Source organism: Mesoplodon bidens, assembly GCF_964165515.1.
Source record: "Mesoplodon bidens genome assembly, chromosome: 6".
NCBI lineage: Eukaryota > Metazoa > Chordata > Mammalia > Artiodactyla > Ziphiidae > Mesoplodon > Mesoplodon bidens.
Window position 1 is genome coordinate 19705722 of NC_138162.1, and position 19257 is coordinate 19724978.

At 55.5% G+C, this 19257-nt stretch overlaps 1 protein-coding gene across 4 annotated transcripts in view; it reads left to right on the forward strand.

Annotated features, from left to right (window-relative positions):
* The window catches only part of WHRN (whirlin), a 93153-nt gene extending 74501 nt beyond the window's left edge, over positions 1 to 18652 (forward strand). The window contains exons 8-13 of one of the 4 annotated variants that reach the window (XM_081236539.1): positions 2073 to 2132; positions 12484 to 12555; positions 14252 to 14789; positions 16680 to 16861; positions 17359 to 17481; positions 17770 to 18652. In XM_081236539.1, the coding sequence (XP_081092665.1) occupies positions 2073 to 2132; positions 12484 to 12555; positions 14252 to 14789; positions 16680 to 16861; positions 17359 to 17481; positions 17770 to 17952 (1158 nt within the window). In that variant the 3' untranslated portion in view covers positions 17953 to 18652. Of the gene's footprint in view, positions 1 to 194; positions 467 to 2072; positions 2133 to 12483; positions 12556 to 14251; positions 14790 to 16679; positions 16862 to 17358; positions 17482 to 17769 lie in introns of those variants that run through there. The other 3 variants (XM_081236535.1, XM_081236536.1, XM_081236537.1) reach the window with 3 other exon arrangements.
* Positions 18653 to 19257: the final 605 nt, after the last annotated feature.

A 19257-nucleotide genomic window follows, 5' to 3' on the forward strand; every position in this document is an offset into this window, starting at 1 on the left:
AATCTCTGTTAGACTGTGTTCGTTGTCCTGTTGGGGGAGCAGGAGGTCTGAGAGTGCTGTGATGTCCCCCTGCAGACACAGGTGGTAAGTGGGCACAGATGAGCTTGCAGCCACCAGGAGACAGCCCTGGAGCATGTGTGCCTTTCCCTTGGGGACTCCAGCTCCCAATATAGCTTTTTTTTTTTTTTTTTTAGCTCTGGGGATCTGAGTTTCTGGGGAAACTTCTCCTCCTCTACCTCCTATCCCTACCATCCCAAGTCACCTTCATCCCCCAAGAGTCCTCGTCCTTCCTGGGGCGACCAGGAAGCTGCCACATATTCCTCCTGGCTCTGGACGCAGCTGCAGTGGAGGCGATGTCATGCTTCAGGATAAGCAGTTCACTTCTGGGGCAGGGAGGAGGCTGCCTCCCGCCTGGGGCTGCATGTTTGGCTCTGATGTAGCACACAGGTGATGAGCTGGTTTCAGGCTGCGGGGCCCTGGCCCAAGGGTTTATTTCTCTCTGGGTCCAGCTGCACAGAGATTGGCTTGATGATGTCCATGTGTGGCTTCACATCAGTCACTGCTCTAAAACTTGGAGGGTTGCCGAATATAATTCTGGGACGGTCTCTTTAGAATCAGGGATGAGAAATCCAGTGGGTGGGATGGGGTGTGTTCTAACCTGGGAGGCGAGAGGTTTAGGTTTAAGCCCACCCTCTCTGGGCCTTGATTTCCCTGTGGGTAAAATCACCTGAGGCCCTGGGTGGCCCTGGCCACGGCAGCCCTGATGCCCTGATGGCAGGCCAGGCTGCAGCACTAAGACGCCTCAGGGTAACTATTATACCCAGGAAGGGCTCTGGGCAGGGGTCCCAGCCCCAGCTCAGCACTGGCCTCCCATGACCCTGTCCCAGCCCGGGGGTCTCTCCTGCACCTGGGGAGCGCTGACCCTGGCCATCTGAGCCCCAGCTGTGGCAGTTGACCCTGCCCTGCCAGAGAGACCCTCTCTGTGGATTGGAGCACCCTGGGAAAGGCAGACTTCAGAAAGGCCACGGGACGATTTTAGGCAGGGAGTTTGTGGGACAGATGGAAGGGGTCTCCCAGCTTCTGAAATGGGAATAACCATGAGTCTTGAGACCCACTGGATAGCTCGGGCATGTCAGATCAGGACTCACAAAGACCAGGGCGAGCCCTCGGAGGTGGGTGCTAAGAGAACATCGTACAGGCAGGAGAGGCAATGTGGAAAGGCTGCCTCGATCCGCAGTGCCTCTGTTTCCCTCCTCGTGTTGGGGCAGCCGTGCTGCTTTCCCCAGCTTGCTGGGAGGAGTAAAGGATGAGTAACATCCCAGACGCGCTGCCCACAGCCCGAGGGCAGAGGAAACCTCTGTTCTTCCTGACCTGTCGCAGCCTGGCCGGAAAAGCCACCCTGTATCCGGGGACTTGCAGGCACTTGGTGGCTTCTGGAAAGCACTGGGCTGAAGACCTGCCACTCCCCCTCCAAACTTCATCCCCCCTGGGTGCTCTCCACATGCACAGCGCAGGGTTCCAGTTTGCAGATGCTGAGCTTCTCTGCCACCACGGGGCCTGGGCCTCCCTGAAATCTGGGTCTTCTCTGATCGAGGCTTCTGAACAGGGTCCTCCTTCAGGCTCTGCCTTTCAGTTGCAGGTGTGACCTTGGACAAGTCACTTCCCTTTGCTTAGCCTCAGTTTTCCCATCTGCCAAGTGGGAATAATGACCCTAGCCTCAACTGCTAGAGAGTCCCAGGATTGCCCCCAGGGGCATGACCATCTCCTGAAGGCCCTTTTTAAGGACACGTGTCATTTCTGCAGAGCAGTGAGGAACCCCTGGTTTCCTTCAAGGAGGCAGTTAGAATGAGGCCATGCTGATTGTAGCAGTGGGGTTTCCTCACCCCTTCTTTATTCTTGCCCACAGCATCCCAAGTAAAGAAAAAAGGGACTTAGAGAATCCTTTTGTTTATTTTGCCTTTGTGTGTGTGTGTGTGTGGGTGTTTGGGAGGGGGGTTTGCTGTGCCCATTCCATCCCTAATATTTATTTGATGTATTTTTCTTTTTGCCTTTTGCCCACGCTTCCTCCCCAGGAGCGGCTGCTGTGGCTCATAGACCTGATGGAGGTACCGTCCTTCCTGCCAAGGGGGGCTGTGGGAGTGCCTCAGCTGGGGCAGAGGCAGGGGGCTGTGGTCCTGCCCCCCACCTCCTTACACCCGCACCCAGCCCTGGTGGGGAGCTGGGGTTCTTCCTGGTGCTCCCTGTCTCTCCTATTTGCCAGTTCATCAGGTTTTTCAGGCTCTGGAGTGAGAATGCCCTCTGTTCAAATCCCAGCTCTGCCGCTTCCTTGCTGTGTGACCTCAAGAAGTAGTTTCACCTCTCTGAGCTCAGTTTTATACAATGAAGATGATAATTTCTGTGCTGTGGAGCTGTTGAGAGACCTCTCGGCCTTCACATATGCCACACGATCTGTCTGTCTGGAGTGTTCTCCTTCCCACTTCACGTGGCCTGGCTAGCTCCTGTGTGTGCTTCAGCCCTTAGCTCACATGCCACCTCTTCCAAGCAGACTTCCCTGATCCTCTCAAGGAAAGTGACTTTGAGCCTCTGGCTCCTTCAGCCCCTTGGGCTTCTTGCTGTCATGGCTCTTGTGTCATTATATTCCAATCATTTGTACAAGACTGGCTGGTTACCCGCCTTGACTGTGGGCTGCTTGAGGGCAACAACTGTGTCTGGAGTTACCATTGAATCCCTAGTGCTCAGCATAGAGCCTGGTCCATATGAATAATTTGGGCCTTTATTAATAATAATAGTAGCTGGCATTTGTCAAGCAACTCCATGACACTATGATAATGCTTTCCAACTGTATCTTCTTTGACCTGCCCAGTAACTAGGTGTGGCAAGTACTGCTATGATCCTCATTTTACGGAGAAGAAAACTGAGGCTTAGAGAGAAGTGACTTGCTCAAGATTGCTCAGCTAGTGAACAGTGGAATGTGGATTCAAACCCAGGCCTGCTTACCTCTGAGCTGGTGCTGTTAACACTGCAGTCTGGTTGTGATTCTTCCCTGAAGCAGCTCACCAGATGCTTGCTAGGCATTACCTATCTATCTATCTATCTATCTATCTATCTATCTATCTATCTACCTATCTGTCTATCTATCTATCTATCTATCTATCTCCTCTCTCCCTCTTTCTCTTCCCTCTTTTCTGTTACCAAATATCAATTGAGTGATCGCTATGTGCTATATCCAGTTCTAGGTGCTGGGCATACAGTGGTGAAAACAATACAAAGAAATATTTTCCATTATGGAATTTAGGGTAGAGCAGGAATGACAGACCAAACCACATAAATAACTGAAATGCACGGTATGTTAAGTGGTAAAAAGTGCTAAGGAGAAAAACGAAACAGGAAAGGGGACTTGGGGAGGGGGTGGCATGGTCAGGAAGTGACACCTGCGTAAGATCTGGAAAAGGTGAGGAAGATGGTCCTGCCCACAGCTGGGGAAGAGTGTTTCCAGCAGAGGGAACAGCGAATGTAAAGGCCCTAAGGTGGGAGCAGGCCTGGAGTGTCTGAGCAAAGTCCGGAAGCCATGAGGCTGGAGCAGTAAGCAAGGGGAAGGGCAGTGGCGGGTTATGTGCCGAGGACTTTGACTTCGCGTCTGAGTGAGGTGGGAGCCGTTGGCAGGTTAGAGCAGGGGCTGACGTGATCTGACTTAGTTCACCAGGATGTCACTGAGTGTTGAGAACAGACGGGGATGGGTTTGAACCAAGAACAGGTTCATTCCCAGGAAGGGCTTGGGGAGGTCGTGCAGCCTGAGCTGCTAAGAGACGTGATGACGGGCTCTGCAGGCGCCAGCTCTTCCTGCTGCCTGGTCAGCCCTGGCCTCAGGGTCTCCTGGGAACACCCTCCCTCCACACCCACAGCAGGTCTTAGACTGGACACCCCATGCTGCCTGCTTGCAGAGCCAAGTACAGAAACCTCCTCATGGAAGCCCCTCTATGCAGGAATGCAGGGCACCAGGCCCATCCAGGGAGTCAGGAGCCCACACCCTTCCTCCTGTCTGCCCCCACCACGCAGTGCACCCTCAGGAAAGCCCCTCACTCACCGTCAGCCTCAGTCTCCCCATCTGTACGATGCAGGCAGACCCCCAAGTCTCCTCCAACTCTGAGAGTCCTCTTTGTCAGGAGATTCTGGAAAATAGTCCAGGGGAGGCACGGCAAGGAATGGCAGCCCTGTGTTCCCACCACTTACCTGTGTATTTGAACAAGGGCTGCATCATTCCTCCTGAGAGAGCGCTTAAAATAATATTAATTCATTTGCCACTAAGTGCCAGGCACTGGTCTGCAACACCACCATGTATTAGTGAGCTTTTGCTGCAGGGATGCTGAGTAACAAACGTGCCCCACAATCTGGATGGACAGCAACCAAAAACATTTCTTGCTCATGGCCAAAATCCCTTCCCTCGTGGAGCACGCGTGCTTTTTCACATCTCCAGTAAAATGCCCGCCGTGTTGCTTTGACCTCTGCCTGAGTGTCTTCCCCAGTACACAGGGAAAGCTGGTGGGGTCAGGCAGGAACCTCATCTTTCTCCTGTTTGTGTCCCCACTGCCAGCCCAGGGCTTGGCACAGAGCGGAGTTCAAGGAAATGTGAAGCAGAAACCGAAATGAAACCTCATTCCCTGGCCACCCAGGATCATCTTCTAACGTTCCAGCCTCCTGAACAGTTACCTCCCACATCGTAGGAAAATGTCCTCTGCTCTGGCGTTCAGACGGGCAAGGGGGCAGGCAGCTGGCTCTTGTGACCCACATGCCGCAGACGGATGCCCCAGCTGGAGCCGGTTTCCATTTAACCTAAATTCCCTGGATCGTGCTGCACGGTTATCAATCCCAGGTTAAACGTGGCTCATTCTGCAGCCATTTTCCCTCAAACCAGACATAATCGATCAAAGGAAATCAGATGCAGCCTTCCCCCTTCAACAAATTGTGTTTATTTTCCATTTGTCTAATAGAGAGTCAGCCCTGGGAATTTTGGGCTGCCTCCAAACGGTATCATTCCCCTCCCATAAAGATGTCGGCCAGGAGAGCTGCGTGAAAGAAGAAAGGCCTGCCCGACATTTCTTGAATTCCTCATGTAGTGTGAGCAGGCCTGTGGCAGAGGGGCTTAAGTGCACAAGCTCTGGAATCCCACACACCAGGGTTGGCTCTCCCAACCAGTAGCTGTGTCACCTTGGGCAGGCGACTTAAGCTTTTGGAGCCTCAGTTTCTGCATCTGTACAGTGGGCTGATAAGGCCAGCCATCTCCAGGTTGTTGTGAAGATTGAGTGAGAGTAGGGGTGGACTTACAGGTGTGGACTCTATAGGAGCCGATTCTGTTGATACTCTAAAGGCTGGCAAAGGGCACTGCAGAGGAAAAGGAGCTGAAAGGCCAAAGCCAGCCTTGTACCCATGGAGCAGATGCTATTGAGGTCGGGGTGGCAGTGGAACTTGCCCCGGCCTTACCCACAGCCCTCTTCCTCCTGGATTTGAGAGGTTTTGCCCTCTAGGCCTCTCATGTACCTGGAAAGGGGCCCCTGCCTCTAAAGGCCATTGCCCGTCTCCCCTGCAGTAAGGTGAGAAGGGGGTGCAGGGCGTGGCTGTCAGCACTTGGCAGTGTCAGCCTCCTCCCCATGGCCTCCTAGCTTTCCTCCTCATCCGGGGCCAAAGGAGGGCGGAGGCGCTCAGGCCTGTCTCAGACGCCTCCAGCTGCAGAGACCCCTGACTGTCAATGCAGCTCTTTCCAGAAACAGGGAGCAAATGATGAGAGGTACACATCCCACCTGCTGCATCTGCCTCTGGTCCAACTCGGGTGAGTTTAGGAGTCCTCTTCTGGGCAAGTTCTTCCCTAGCGGGGGAGCAGGAAGGAGGCCATCTATCTACTCAGTCATTCTGCCGCTGCTTATTTATGTGGCAAGCATTCACTGAGCACCTCCTGCATGCAGGCTCTGAGCGGGGCACTGGTAGCCGGGAACAAGAGACAACATGCCCACCCTCACGAAGCTTAGCAAGGGTAGTGAGGACGGCAGCCTCGAATCAAGTCATCTCCATAATTCACACTTTGATAAGTGGGTCGGAGGGTGGTACAAGAGCATAGAACCATAGTGTCACCGGAGGCATTAGTGACCCTCAGGGTGGCTGCAGCTTTGCCTTAGCCGGTGTCTGAAATAAGGACCATTCCTCCCAGTGCTTTGAGGAGCATTCTCCTCCCTGTGTGGGGACTGCGAGTGCTGGAAGCTGTTTCCACCAAATAGAACCAAGTCCATGAAGGTCAGAGCCTGCTGGAACATGACCAGCGCCTGCTCCCCTCAGAGCCCAGGTTTGCCCGGCTATAACCTAGGAGAGCGGGACTAAACACTGATGTAGGACTGTGGGGTGGGGGGCTTCACCTTTTCTGTGCCGTGGACCCTTCTGGCAAGCTGGCAAAGCCCTGGGACCCGTTCTCAGGATAACTGTTTAAAACTAAAACACACAGGATGACAAAGGAAACAAATCAGATGATGAAATGCCTTTTTCAAATATGGAAACAAATGGTAAAATGTGTGCTTTATCATGACGCCCAGTAACGAGGTCTGACAGCAGGTCGGTAACAGCTGTAATTGTCAGGCCGTGATGAGCATAAATGGGACTTTGTAGCCTCTGCCATGTGCTACGAAAGATCTGTGACAGTGTCACAGGCGCTGCTGGGCTGTGTTGCCTCTATTCATAAAGGAAGGAGATGCTACATTTCAGTTAGAGGTTCATGAAAATAAAAGATGCAGGGTTTTCCCCCAGCCAGGTTCACCGGCTTCTGACTCCTTCCTGGAGCCCCGCTTTCCAATGCCTGTCCTACGGGCTCTTCTGTCCCGGACCTGGAGATTCTGGGTCACCCTCTCTGTCCACTGAATGACTTCCTTTTCCTAAGACCACTGGGAGGGAGATGCATGGAGGCAGAAGGAAGCACGGGCTGTGCTGGGACAAGGCAGTAACACCCGCCTCTCGGGAGGGCTTTGTGCACCATCTTCCCGGGGGCTTTTCTGCTTCTGTGGTTTGGTGGCCAAACATGGTAGCAGGAGTGGACAAGCTGCTAAAAGGCCCAGTGCCCGTTCCCATGGCCTCAGCCTCGCCAGCGAGTGCAGGTTCCAGCCCTCTGTGTTGAGGATTGTTTCTCTCACTGTCCTCTCCTCGGCCACCCCCCCCCCTCCGCCACCGCCAGCTTCCAGACTTCCACCCAAGCCCCGGCTCGGACAGGCTGGGACGGCATGATCTGTCTCCACCAGCACGGCCATCACCCCAGGGTCTGGCCACTCGATCGTTTTGGACCCCCACGCCTGTCCCCTTCACTCTGGGCAGCCCCGTCCCCTTCACTCTGGGCAGCCCCCTGCCCCCCAGGAACACCAGGACTGTCTGGCTCTACCGGCTGCGACAAGCCCCTCTTCCCCAGCTCTGGCGAGGCTACCACGTCCTGCTGTTCTCTCACGTTCCCTTCCTCTTTCTCCCCTTGCTCTCCACTTCTTGGTCTTTTCTCCCCAGTCTTCTCCTTTCTCTTTTTCCCTCTTATTCTCACTCCTCCCTCTCTAGTTTCTCTCTCTCCCGCTGTCCCCTTCCTCTCAGCAGCCTCCACTGCCGACCTTCCAGAAGCCTTTGTGACTCTGTGCCTCAGTGTGCCCATTGACAGAAAGGGGAGGGCACTCCCAGCCTCAGGCCTCTGGTGCATTTTGGGGTGGAGGTTGGGGGGGGAGCCTGTAGTCCAGACATCAGAGTAAAGAAGCAAGAAGAATGAAGAGCTGAAAATAGCACCTTTATGTAAGAGTCCTCCCATTGTAATGAGAGGGTGGGAGCAGAGAGCCCCGGAACTGGGCTGTAGAGAGGGGAGGGGAGAGAGGGGAGAGAAAGAGGGCAGGGGAGGGGAGGGCCTCCCTCACAGGATGCGTAAGGCCTCACGCACGGCCTTACGGGCCTCCCTTTCCAGGATCATGAGTCCATCTGGCAGAGGCAGGCACAGGTGATTGCCCCCTTATGATTTCCTTTCATTTTCTCCCCACAGTTCCCTCAAACCAGACCCTGGGGTATCTGAGCCCTGACTGGGCAAACTCAGATGAAAAGGAGTTCTCTTTGGAAGGCAGGGGATTTTCTGAACCGCCACAGATTTGAGGAGGAAGGAGATGGGGGAGCAACGGCAGCAGGTCTTGAGGGCATCCTGGCTCTCATGGCAAGTAGTCTGGATAACAGACTCAGACCTTGAATAGGGTTCAGCTTCCTGCTCCGTCCTTGCTGTGTGACCTTGGGCAGGTGGCCTCCCCTCTCTGAGCCTCTGTCACCTCAGCTGTGGAACTGATGAAGGGTCCCACCTGGCAGGATTCATTGAGCCTCCAGGTTTCAACCCTTAGCTAGTCTCTGGCCTCAGTGGGTGCGGGAGGAGGGCAGCCCAAGCAGCTGGGGCTGAGGGGAGTGGGGAGGAGGCCAGGACGCACGGGCTCCTTCGTGAGCTCTGACCTTGATCCTCCTCTCGAAGCCTGTTCCAGAAGCGTTTCTGCTGACGCATCCCCCGGGTTCTTAGCCTGCTGTCTGCAGCTATTTCAGATGCACAAGGAACATGGCTCGGGGACTCGGGGCTCCTGAGCGTCTGGATTCAGCAGATGGAGTCTGGCAGGGCTGGACTCCAACCCGTCTGCCGTTTGCTCCACTTCAGGCCTTCCTCCCAGGGCCGGATGTCTGTCCCTGATCCACCCTCACCCTCCCACCTCTCCATGCCTGCCTTCCATCTTGGCTCCAGGATACCACTAACAGCAGGAAATGACTGAGGCCAGGGCCCAGCGATGGCTGTGTTCTCTCTTGTTTCAGAGAGGGTCCTCCTGGGGCCCTTTGGTTCCTATAGTATCAGGACCCTATTCAATTCTGGGGTCAGGGTAAGGTTGCACGGGCTTTGGGGTCACCCTGACATGGGTTAGAAAACTGATCTGCTGTAGAATGGCCCTGTGGCCTTGAACAAGTCACTGCCTTCTCTGAGCTTAAGTGTAAAAGATGTGAGCGGGGACAGTCAGAGTGCCTGCCTTACAGGGTCGTTGGGAGAATCAATGAGATCATGTAAGGAAAACATCCAGCAGGGATCTGGCATGCAGTAGGCCCTCCACAGTTTGGAGTTCTCTGATGTCCTTCTCTCTAAGAGAAAGTCACGCCCTCCCTGTAGCACTCGGCAAAACATGCTTGTGTTGCCAGGATCAGGACCCTTCCCTGCCCCCTCTCGTGGGCCTTATTACAATGCCAGCCCCATCAGTGATCCCGAACAACAGTTTGTGGGCAGCTCCTTCATGCCTGGCCCTCTGCTGGGTGTTGGGAGTGGCCTGCTCACCTTTACCCCCATGAGCTTTCCTCATAAGTCAAGGCTGCCTGATAAATGCTTGTTGATCAACTAAATGAATATTCAAAGCTCCTGATGTGCCAGAACAGGACAGAATCCCATGTCTTCTGTCCAACCGTGGACTGTCATCTAAGCCCCTAGGGTGCCTACAAGGTGAATTTGGGGGGCAGGTGGCAGTGGCTAGCTACATTTGAGGTGATGGAGGCCCCTCTTGTCTTTGGTGTAGGCACCTTCCAGGCACCTTGGGGCCTCCTGCTGAGGCCAGGGCAGTAACGGCCGAGTCTTGGGAAGTCACTGCACGTAACCTGCCTCGCCATCCACCTTCATCCTAGATGGTCTGTGTTGCCCAGCTGGACTGTTTCCTGGGAGCACTGGACTCATTACGGTTTTGGAGGAGGGGGTATATGAAAGGATTACTGTTTCTTTCTATCGAAGTGCTCACATGGGCCAGGGCACGTTGTGTAGCCATTTGGTTCCTAGGGCAGATTTGCAAGATCCCAGGCTTCTGGTAACCTCCCCTCTTATATTGTGCCAGGCTCCGTTCTGAGCATCTTTCAGGTGTTCATGCATCAACTCCGTGAGGGAGGAACTGCTGTTTACCCATGTTAAAGATGAGGAAACTGAGGCAGAGAGCAGTTCCGTGGTTTGCCCAGTGTCACTCACCTGTGAGTAGCAGAGCTGGGTGCGATCTCAGAAAAGCCAGAACCACTAATCAGTGTGTGAAAGAGCAGCCCTCCCCTCCTCAAGGATCCCCCCATCCCTGCATCACCGAAGCTGTCGGGGCGTCTTCCTGTGAGGTGGTGTGCAGGAGACAGTGTTGGAGAGAGCGGGAGAGGTCAGAAAGCTGAGGTTTGCACGTAAGCCTCAGCTTTGTTGATAAAACAAGGCAGTTGTCCTGGCCTGATGTTGCCCCAGAGGCATCACAGGACCAGATGAGGAGCCCTGGGTGAGAAAGGCTCAGGGCCAGGAGGGCGGGGCATCTTGTAGGTTGGTGGATTCCCATGGCTGACCACGTGCCCTGTGCCCACCCAGAACGCTCAAGGCTTCAGGAGGCTCATTTGAGATGGGGGTCAGTGTGGAGTGACATGGTAGCCTCTGCCCTAGGGGTATGGAGTCAGGGGGCTCCTCCCATCCACCTGCTGCCTTCACCCTCATTCAAGCCACCATTACTGCTCTCCGTGACCTACCGTAGCCACCTTGCTCAATTCTTTGCCTGCTCGGGCCTCCTCCCTGTGACAGCCAGGGTCACTGATTAATTCATTCACCCACTGATTCATTCGCGGATTAATGAATTTGCTTAGTAAATATTTACCAAGCAGCCACTATCCGGAACACTGAGGATAGAGTAGGGACTAGGTAGTCTCAAGTCCTGCCTTTGAGGATTTATCCTAGTGGGGAGACAAACAATAAGCAAATCAACAGTATCCAATCAGGTGGTGATAAATCTTATACAGAAAAACGAAGCAGGGTCAAGGGTTAGACAGAGGTGGTATGGGGGGGTTGGAGAGGGGCGCTGTTTGAAAACAGGGCTGGTCAGGGAAGGCCTCACTAAGGTCAGAACTAACTAAAGTGAGAGAGTGAGCCAGGAGTGTAGTGCGGTCAGAGCAGTGAGTGCACAGGCCCTGAGGCGGGAACCATCCCATCCTGTTGGAAGAGTAGCAAGAAAGGGCCCAGTCACCAGGCACAGCGAAGGCAGAGTTTGGAATTTCCTCTGCGTAAAATGGAAAGACCCTGGAGGGATTATGAGCTGGGGAGAGACGCTGTCTGATTTACCTTTCAAGATTACATCGTGGCTGCTGGGTGAAGAATAGTGATCAGTGCAAAGGAGGAAAATAAAGCAGGGCAGGGGTGGGGGTTGTGATTTTAGGTGGGTCTGTCAGCGTGGACCTTTCTGAGGAGGTGATATTTGAGTCAGGTCTTGAAGGAGGTGAGCAAACAGATCATGCCTTGTGGATAGTCCCGGGGAAGCATGTTCCAGACAGAAGGAACAGCCAGTGTGAAATGTAAAGGCCCTGACATGCCTGCATGGCTCTAGAGGAGAGGAAGTGAGCAAAGGGGATCTTCTTAGGAGGCAAACCTGACCACATCTCCATGGTGACCCACTGCCCTCAGGCTTAGGTCTAAGCAGCTCTTGACTCATGTGGAACCCCCCGAAGATTCTCAAGCATCCTCTATCCTTCCTGCTTAATGCACGCCCCTCCCTCTGAAACACCCATCCTCCCTTCCTTTGCCCAGCTTTAAGCCGTGCTCGCTCCTTTAGGAAGCCTTCCCGGATGACCCCTCCCTCACCCTGTGCAGTCGCCTCCTTGCTTATTTGTGTCCACCCTACTCTCTCTAAGCTATTGAAGGCAGGGGCGGTGTCTCACCTCCTCTGTGTCCCCAGGCCCTCGGTCTGGAGCACTGAGACTGCTCAGTATGGGTCGCTGAACTTGAGAGTTGAGCCGGGTGATGGTCGTGGAGGCTCCTTGCCATCCTGGGCCCGGCGAGGTGGAGAGAAGTAGCTCTGCTGAGCCCTCAGGAGCCCAGCTTAGAGAGGAGCACTGCTGGGCGTCCCGGGGTGGCTGGAGGTGGCAGCTCAGTGTCACCTGAGGGAGCGTTAGGCTTCCGGTGAGGTAGGAAAGGAAGAAATGAGCATCTTTGCAAAATAAGCTCCACTGAAACCGTAACCCTCTCCCCCGTTCCCCACAGCACAAAACCATTAAAATTAAAAGAGAGAGAGACTTTCCCCATCCGCCTCTCATCTGCATCTTGCCACTTTCACACCTCCCTGGGATCCTGATGGGAGCAGTGGAGAGAGAACCCTTGGGTTTTGGAGGCTTTGAGAGTGTTGAGCGCGGGCTGAGCTACGGGAAATCCCAGTCGAGGCCAGAGCCACGCCACAGCATCCGCACATAGTTCAGGAGAGGCCTGGAGAGTCTCCAAGAAATTGACAGCCTTGAAATTGATTTCCAAATGAAAATCGACATTAATTTTAATGTGTAAAGTAAATTCCCCTGGAGTGGGGCAGGTCAGGAGAAACCTAAACCACAGCACAAAGGTGTCTCAGGGCATGTAGATTTGGTGTCCTAAGAGCAAAGTGGTTTTTCCCTCTCAGTTTGTATTTGCTCACGTGGCTTTCTCCTCTGTTCTAGAACACTCTGGACCTGGAGGAGGCGGGGGAGGCCGTCCAGGGCAATATGAACACCCTCTCAGACGTTTCCCTGGTAAGACCCTCTCTGGCCCTTTCATTGTGTTTTGCCCTCCCGGGTCTGCCTGAGACCCTGGGGGCCGGCTCCCTGGTGAGAGCCACAGGTAGGGGACAGAGGCCCTCGGCTGTGAGCTCTCAGCTAGTTCTGGGGATCTGAGGCGGGGCTGTCAGGCTGTTGGACTATTTGCCGAGTTGGTGTTACTTCTGATGTGTTATCTGAACGTTGTCATAGCAAGTACTGAAGCATGAAGTGTGTGGCGAGAGCTCCTCCAGGAGGCCCTGTGATTGCACTGGAAAAGGGAGTTAAACGTGACCTCGTGCCCACACGCGCGCATCAGCAGTCTGGGTAGCGTTGCCTTGTGATCTGACCCACATTACTCTTTTTTTTTTTTTTTTTTTTTGCGGTACACCAGCCTCTCACCGCTGTGGCCTCTCCCGTTGCGGAGCACAGGCTCCGGACGCGCAGGCTCAGCGGCCATGGCTCACGGGCCCAGCCGCTCCGCGGCATGTGGGATCCTCCCGGACCGGGGCACGAACCCGTGTCCCCTGCATCGGCAGGCGGACTCTCAACCACTGAGCCACCAGGGAAGCCCCCACATAACTCTTGAATGGCCTGGGCTTTGGAGCCAGACTGCCTGGGTTCAAATCCCACCCTCTGCCACTGACTGTGTGACTTTGGGCAAGTTTCTTAACTTCTCTGTGCCTCAGTTTTCCCATCTGTAAAAATGGGGGTAGGGGCTTCCCTGGTGGCGCAGTGGCTGAGAGTCTGCCTGCCGGTGCAAGGGACACGGGTTCGTGCCCCGGTCCGGGAGGATCCCGCATGCTGCGGAGCGGCTGGGCCCGTGGGCCATGGCCACTGATTGCCCACTGGGCCTGCGCGTCCGGAGCCTGTGCTCCGCGGTGAGAGAGGCCACAACAGTGAGAGACCCGCATACCGCAAAAAAAAAAAAAAAAAAAAAAAAATGGGGGTAATAATAGTGTACTACCCCATAAGTCTGTGGCAAGGAGTCAATTCATTAAACTAAGTAAAGAATTTGGAACAGTGCCTGCAAGGCCATCAGAGCTGTGCCAGTGTTGGATGCTGGCATAGGGAGGGGGGCATAGTGATGACAGGCTCTGCCACTCACCAAGCACCTGCCGGGTCACAGGCCCCTTGCTAATGCATTACACACGCTGCTTCTCACCCCCCCCACACGACTCTGTTGGGTGGGTGCAGTTTTCCCCGTTGCCCAGAGGTGCACTCAGAGAGGTGCTGTGTCTTGCCCAGGGCCACACGGCACCCCAGCCCATGTCTGTCCACCTTCTATCCACTCTCTCCCATCAGTCCTGTCACGCCTCCTGTCTCCAGAAGCTATGATAATCCCTTAAAAAGAAAAGCCAAAGAAAGGCCTTCTTTGTTTTCCATCTCTGCATCCTGCGTCTAATTAAGTCCCGTGCCCTGTGACAAGCCCTGGCTAATGCCAAGAACTTCAGTTCCCAAAGGTAACGACGCCATCCCCAGAGACTCCCGCCAAGATCCTGATGCTTATCAGCTGCTGAGATGCAGGGAGAAGTTTTCCACTCGGGTGTTGCATTATTCAGAGCAGCGTGGCCAAGAGCTGATAGAGCAGGGACGGAATTGCAGCCAGGGCCTGGTGCACTGGGGCACCCAGGTCTCCCCTCTAACAGGCACGATGGGCTCTGACTCCTACTCCTGTTGGGTCTTTTGGCAGGATGATGTCAAGTCCACCTCCAAGGGACTGCCTAGCTACAAGCCACCGCCTCCCCCATCACCTTTGCCCCAAGGCCACGACCACCTGACCACCCAGACGAGGAAGCCCGGCAGAGAGGACCTCCAGCCGCCTTCCTCCGTATCTTCCCACGCGGGCATCGCCTTCTCTGCTCCGCGGAACCGCAGCCCGCCGGCGGGCACCTCCCCCGCCCTAGAGGCCTCCTCGGCACAGGACTCGCCCTCCTCCCCCATCTACGCCTCCATCTCCCCGGCCAACCCCAGCTCCAAGAGGCCGCTGGACGCCCATCTGGCCCTGGTCAACCAGCACCCCATTGGCCCCTTCCCGCGGGTCCAGTCACCCCCGCACCTGAAAAGCCCCCCTGCAGAGGCCACGCTGGCGGGGGGCAGCCTTCCGCCACCCTCCCCCTCCGGCCACCCAGACCAGACGGGCACGAACCAGCACTTTGTCATGGTGGAGGTGCACCGCCCAGACAGCGAGCCCGACGTGAACGAAGTGAGGGCGCTGCCCCAGACGCGCAGTGAGTACCACAGACCCTGGCGGGCTGGGCTCAGGGTGCTGCTGTGTCATCTTAGGGGCTCCCTGCCCCCCCTACGTTGATCTGCCCATCAACACAGTCAAGGTGGGACCAGGTGCTCACCCAGTGAGGGGCCTTCGAGCCCAGGCCTGCCCCCCTCAGGGTCAGGGGGTCCAGGGAACAGAGTCCCGAGCCCAAGCCCGCACTGAGGGGCTTTGGAGGCAGAGGCGGGAATGTGAGTCCCCGCTCTGCTATTACTGGCTGTGTGACTATGGACAGGCTGCCATGCTTTCCCACTGGGGACTGGAGATAACAGTGACAGTCCTGCCAGGTGGCTGTGAGGGTCGGGCTCCTCCTCCATGGGCCCCAGACCTGGTCATCCTGCACTCAGCTACAAGTCTCCCCAAGAAGACTGAGCTTGTTCAGGGCAGGGGTGGCTTCTGTGATCTCTGTCCCCCAGTGCCAGGCACAGAGCAGGTGCTGGGGGACAGGTGGGCATTGAAATTACAGTCTCTGGGCCCATGGAGGTCTCCTGACCTGGGGCTGCAGGGTCAGAGTGCGGGCTCGACCTTCCAGACACCTGGGAGGCCAGCCCGAGGCCGCATGCCCTGAGCTTCCAGAGGTTGTCCAGCTGAGGAGGTGGCAGGCATGGCAGAGCTGGCTTTCCACTCGGTAAGGCTGAGCCCTCCGCAGGCCCTGGACCCCCTCCCTCCTATTAGTGAGTTGGGTATGTTTTGTTGGATTCTGCTGCCATCTTGTGGCGAAGTTGATGATGCATGGGGCAGCCTTGGCCAGCCAGGTCAGGGGACACTTACTTAGCACCTGCTGTATGCAAGCAGTGGGCAGACTAGGATGAAGAATGCGGAGTCCCTGCGTTCAGTAGCTCACTGAGGGAAGGCAGCTAAGGGAAGAGCAGGCAGGATGTGGTGAGAGAAACCTGAGCTATCATAGATGGATCACTCTAGATCTGGCACTGAGCTGGACACACATGATAATAAAGCTAACAGGTGTACAGCACTCTCTGTGTGCCAGGAACACTGTTCTAGGGACCCGGCCGATATTAGTAACTCATCTAATCCTCCCAACAGCTCTGTGAGGCTGGACTGTTATTATCCCCATTTTACAGATGAAGAAACTGAGACACGGCATGTAATTGTGGAGCCAGGCAATCTAGCATAAGCCTGTTCTCTTGGCTGCTTCACCCAACACATCGTGTCTATTAGTCTTTATGTTAACCCCATGGGATAGGCATCATTGCTCCTGGGTTAGAACAAGAACATGGAGGCTCAGAGAGGCTGTGTAACTCGCCCAGGATTGCGCAGCTGGTCAGAGAGGATTCAAACCCCACCTGCCAGACTCGAGAGTGTCTCAATCTCAGGGGCCAAGCCGTTACACACATAGTGAAGCGGCTTCGGTTTGACTGTTAAACCAGAGGCCGTGTGCCCATCACTCAGCTCAGGCCAGGTGGGGTCAGCAGGGGCACAGACCAAGCATGGCAGACCTTCCTTTTTTTTTCCCGAGAAGCTTGGAATTTAATTTTTGTGTGAAATCTCCTAATTCGAATGTGTTGGCCCTTCGTTAAAAATTGGCAACACTGTGAGAGTTAAAAAAAACAAAACAAGATAAAGCAAAACAAAGCCCGTATCTGTGGTCTGGGTTTGCCTCCTAAGCTCTGTTTTAATCATTATGCCAGGGGCAGTCAAAGCGGACGTCCTGGAAGTGGTGGCCTTGGGGCCAGGCCCAGTTGGAAGGGCAGGTCTCAGTAGGTGGGAGGGTGGCAGGGAGTCTCTGCCCAGAGAATCCCCAGCCTTCCAGCCTGCCGCCCAGCTCCTCTAGGAAGCCCTCACCAGCCCCAGCTGTAAACCATGCCTCTCCTCCTGTCCCCACTCCCAGCAGCCTCCACACTCTCCCAGCTCTCGGACAGCGGGCAAACCCTGAGTGAGGACAGTGGCGTGGACGCTGGCGAGGCAGAAGCCAGCGCCCCAGGCCGAGGCAGACCGGTGGTGTCCGCCAAGGGCAGGAGTAGCAAGGAGACGCCTCGGAACGAGAGGACCACCGAGGGGGCCGCCAAACCGGTGAGCGAGGAGCGGGGGGCGCAGAGTGGGAGGGGGAGGCCAGCCCCAGGTGAAGAACAGGAGGTCCTGAGCAGGGTTCAACTTGACAAGTAACCACAGGGGAGGTAGTGAGCCCCCCGTCACTGGAGGGATGTGGGTGTCAGCAAAGACCTCTGTATTCAGAGTCTGAAGACCCTCCCTTGGCCACTGACACAGACAGGCCAAGTGCTCAAGGTAGGTCTCAAGGATCTTTAAGCTCAGTTCTGACGTGATGTGGTGGCGAGGCAGTCAGGCTGCATTCAAGTCCTGGTGTCACCCCCAGGCAGCCTTGAGCCAGCCCCTTAACTTCCCGAGCCGCAGAATTAGAGAGCTGAGAACACCAAGTGCTGCGCTTGGTGCTAGCACACTGCAGGCTCCCAACACGGGGCTGGAGTCTGCACCCTGCTGACCCAGAGGCCTGTCATGGCACCCTGTCCACCCAGGAGGCCTGTCACTGGTTTCCTTTCTCACACCTGCAGCCCGGACTCCTGGAGCCCACCTCCACCCTGGTCCGCGTGAAGAAAAGTGCAGCCACCCTGGGCATCGCCATCGAGGGCGGCGCCAACACCCGCCAGCCCCTGCCTAGGATCGTCACAATTCAGGTACGTCCCCAGGGACCTGCCTGACCGCGTCTCCCTACCCCTGAAGGTCCCCCTCTCAGCATCCCCAGGGGTTTGCCACGCCCAGAGATGACCCAGCACCCAAGGGCAGACCCAGGCTCATACCGCCTTTGGTCTCGCTGAGCCACAGTTTTCCTAATCAGGGCAGTGGACACCAGATTGTGGCTGCCTGGCTGGCAGTGGCAGGCCTACCCTGGTGGGTGGTCAAGGCCAGGCTGGCCTAGCCCTCAGGCACCCCATGTGCTCATGCCCTGTGTCTCACTCCTGCAGCGAGGCGGCTCAGCCCACAACTGTGGGCAGCTCAAGGTGGGCCACGTGATCCTGGAAGTGAACGGGGTGACGCTTCGGGGCAAGGAGCATCGCGAGGCCGCGCGCATCATCGCAGAGGCCTTCAAGAGCAAGGAGCGTGACTACGTCGACTTTCTGGTCACCGAGTTCAATGTGATGCTCTAGCGGCCAAGGCCCAAGGGCCTCCCGCCGCTGCCCAGCCCCGGGCCTTGGTCCTTCCTCCCTCCTGGCACTATTGAGCTCCTTCAGGGGCCGGGGCTGCATGGCCAGGGTGGCAGGAAGACATCCCTCCACTCCTTCCTGGCCCACTGGACCAGAACTGGGAAAAAAGAGCTGGGCAAGGCAAACAGAAGGTCAGGTCGGGGTCTGGTGCAATGCCCAGTACACAGTAAGCACTCAGTACAAGCATGAAACCTCAGGAAGGGAAGAAACGAAGGGGAAGGGTAGAGCGCCTATGTCTTCACCTGAGGCCTCCCAGGGCCTGGAACTTTGGGTTGCATGGAGGCCCTGCTGCTCCCCGGCCAGCTAGGACCTGGCCCATCCCCAGATGCCCGAGCTTTTGTCTGGAGTGCAGTGACATGAGAATCCGTAGACACAGCCCCCAGCCAGGGCGGCATCTTGCAGGACCTTCAGTGCCACAAATAAGCATCGAGCACCCCCCATTCACACCCCGTTCCTCCTAGCTCCTCATCCTCCATGGTATTTATTATTTATTTCCATCCCACACCCCTGGGTACCCCAGGACCCCAGTTTCCCACCACACCCCTAGCCTAATCCCAGAGGCCTTGCAGGTGACCAGCGTCGTCAGTGTATTTATATACAGAGCTTATGACTTTAATTTTTCAATAAAGAGATCTGAACAAGATTAGGACCCAGCGTGCTATGTGGCCTGCCTGTGTGGCTGGCATTTTGATTGCTTGACGTGGAGAGGGGATGGTAGGACAGATGGAGGCACCCAGAATATCACATTTTCCCTGCCCCCCCTTGGCTCAATCTGGGTCACACAGCAGGTACGCAGGGGCACTGGAGCCACAGCCACATCTTTGGAACACCTTCCTTGAAGGTGATTTACAGATATTTTTAGCTCAAAATGCACAGGTATATATAGTTGTTAAACTGTAACGCTGTACCCCTGAAACTTACACAGTAATATTGTAAGCGCACATTTATGTTATCAAGCAGAATGCACAATGTGCATGAATGTTTTAAAACACAGAGAGGTGGCCTATCTTAGGGCGGGTCCCAGAAACTGACTCTGAGATGACGATGTTTGTGCAGGTGATTCATGAAGGAAGTGTGGTGGAGAGTCCAGTATAGCAATGGGAGAATCAGGAGGGAAGGTGAGGAAGCCAAGCAGGATGTGATTACAGGCAAAGAGTCCTGGGAGGACAGTGGCAGCCTGATCCCACGGGGGACACTGGAGTGTAAGCTTGGCCTAGAGTTGTCCCCACTCAGGGTAAGGGGACAGGG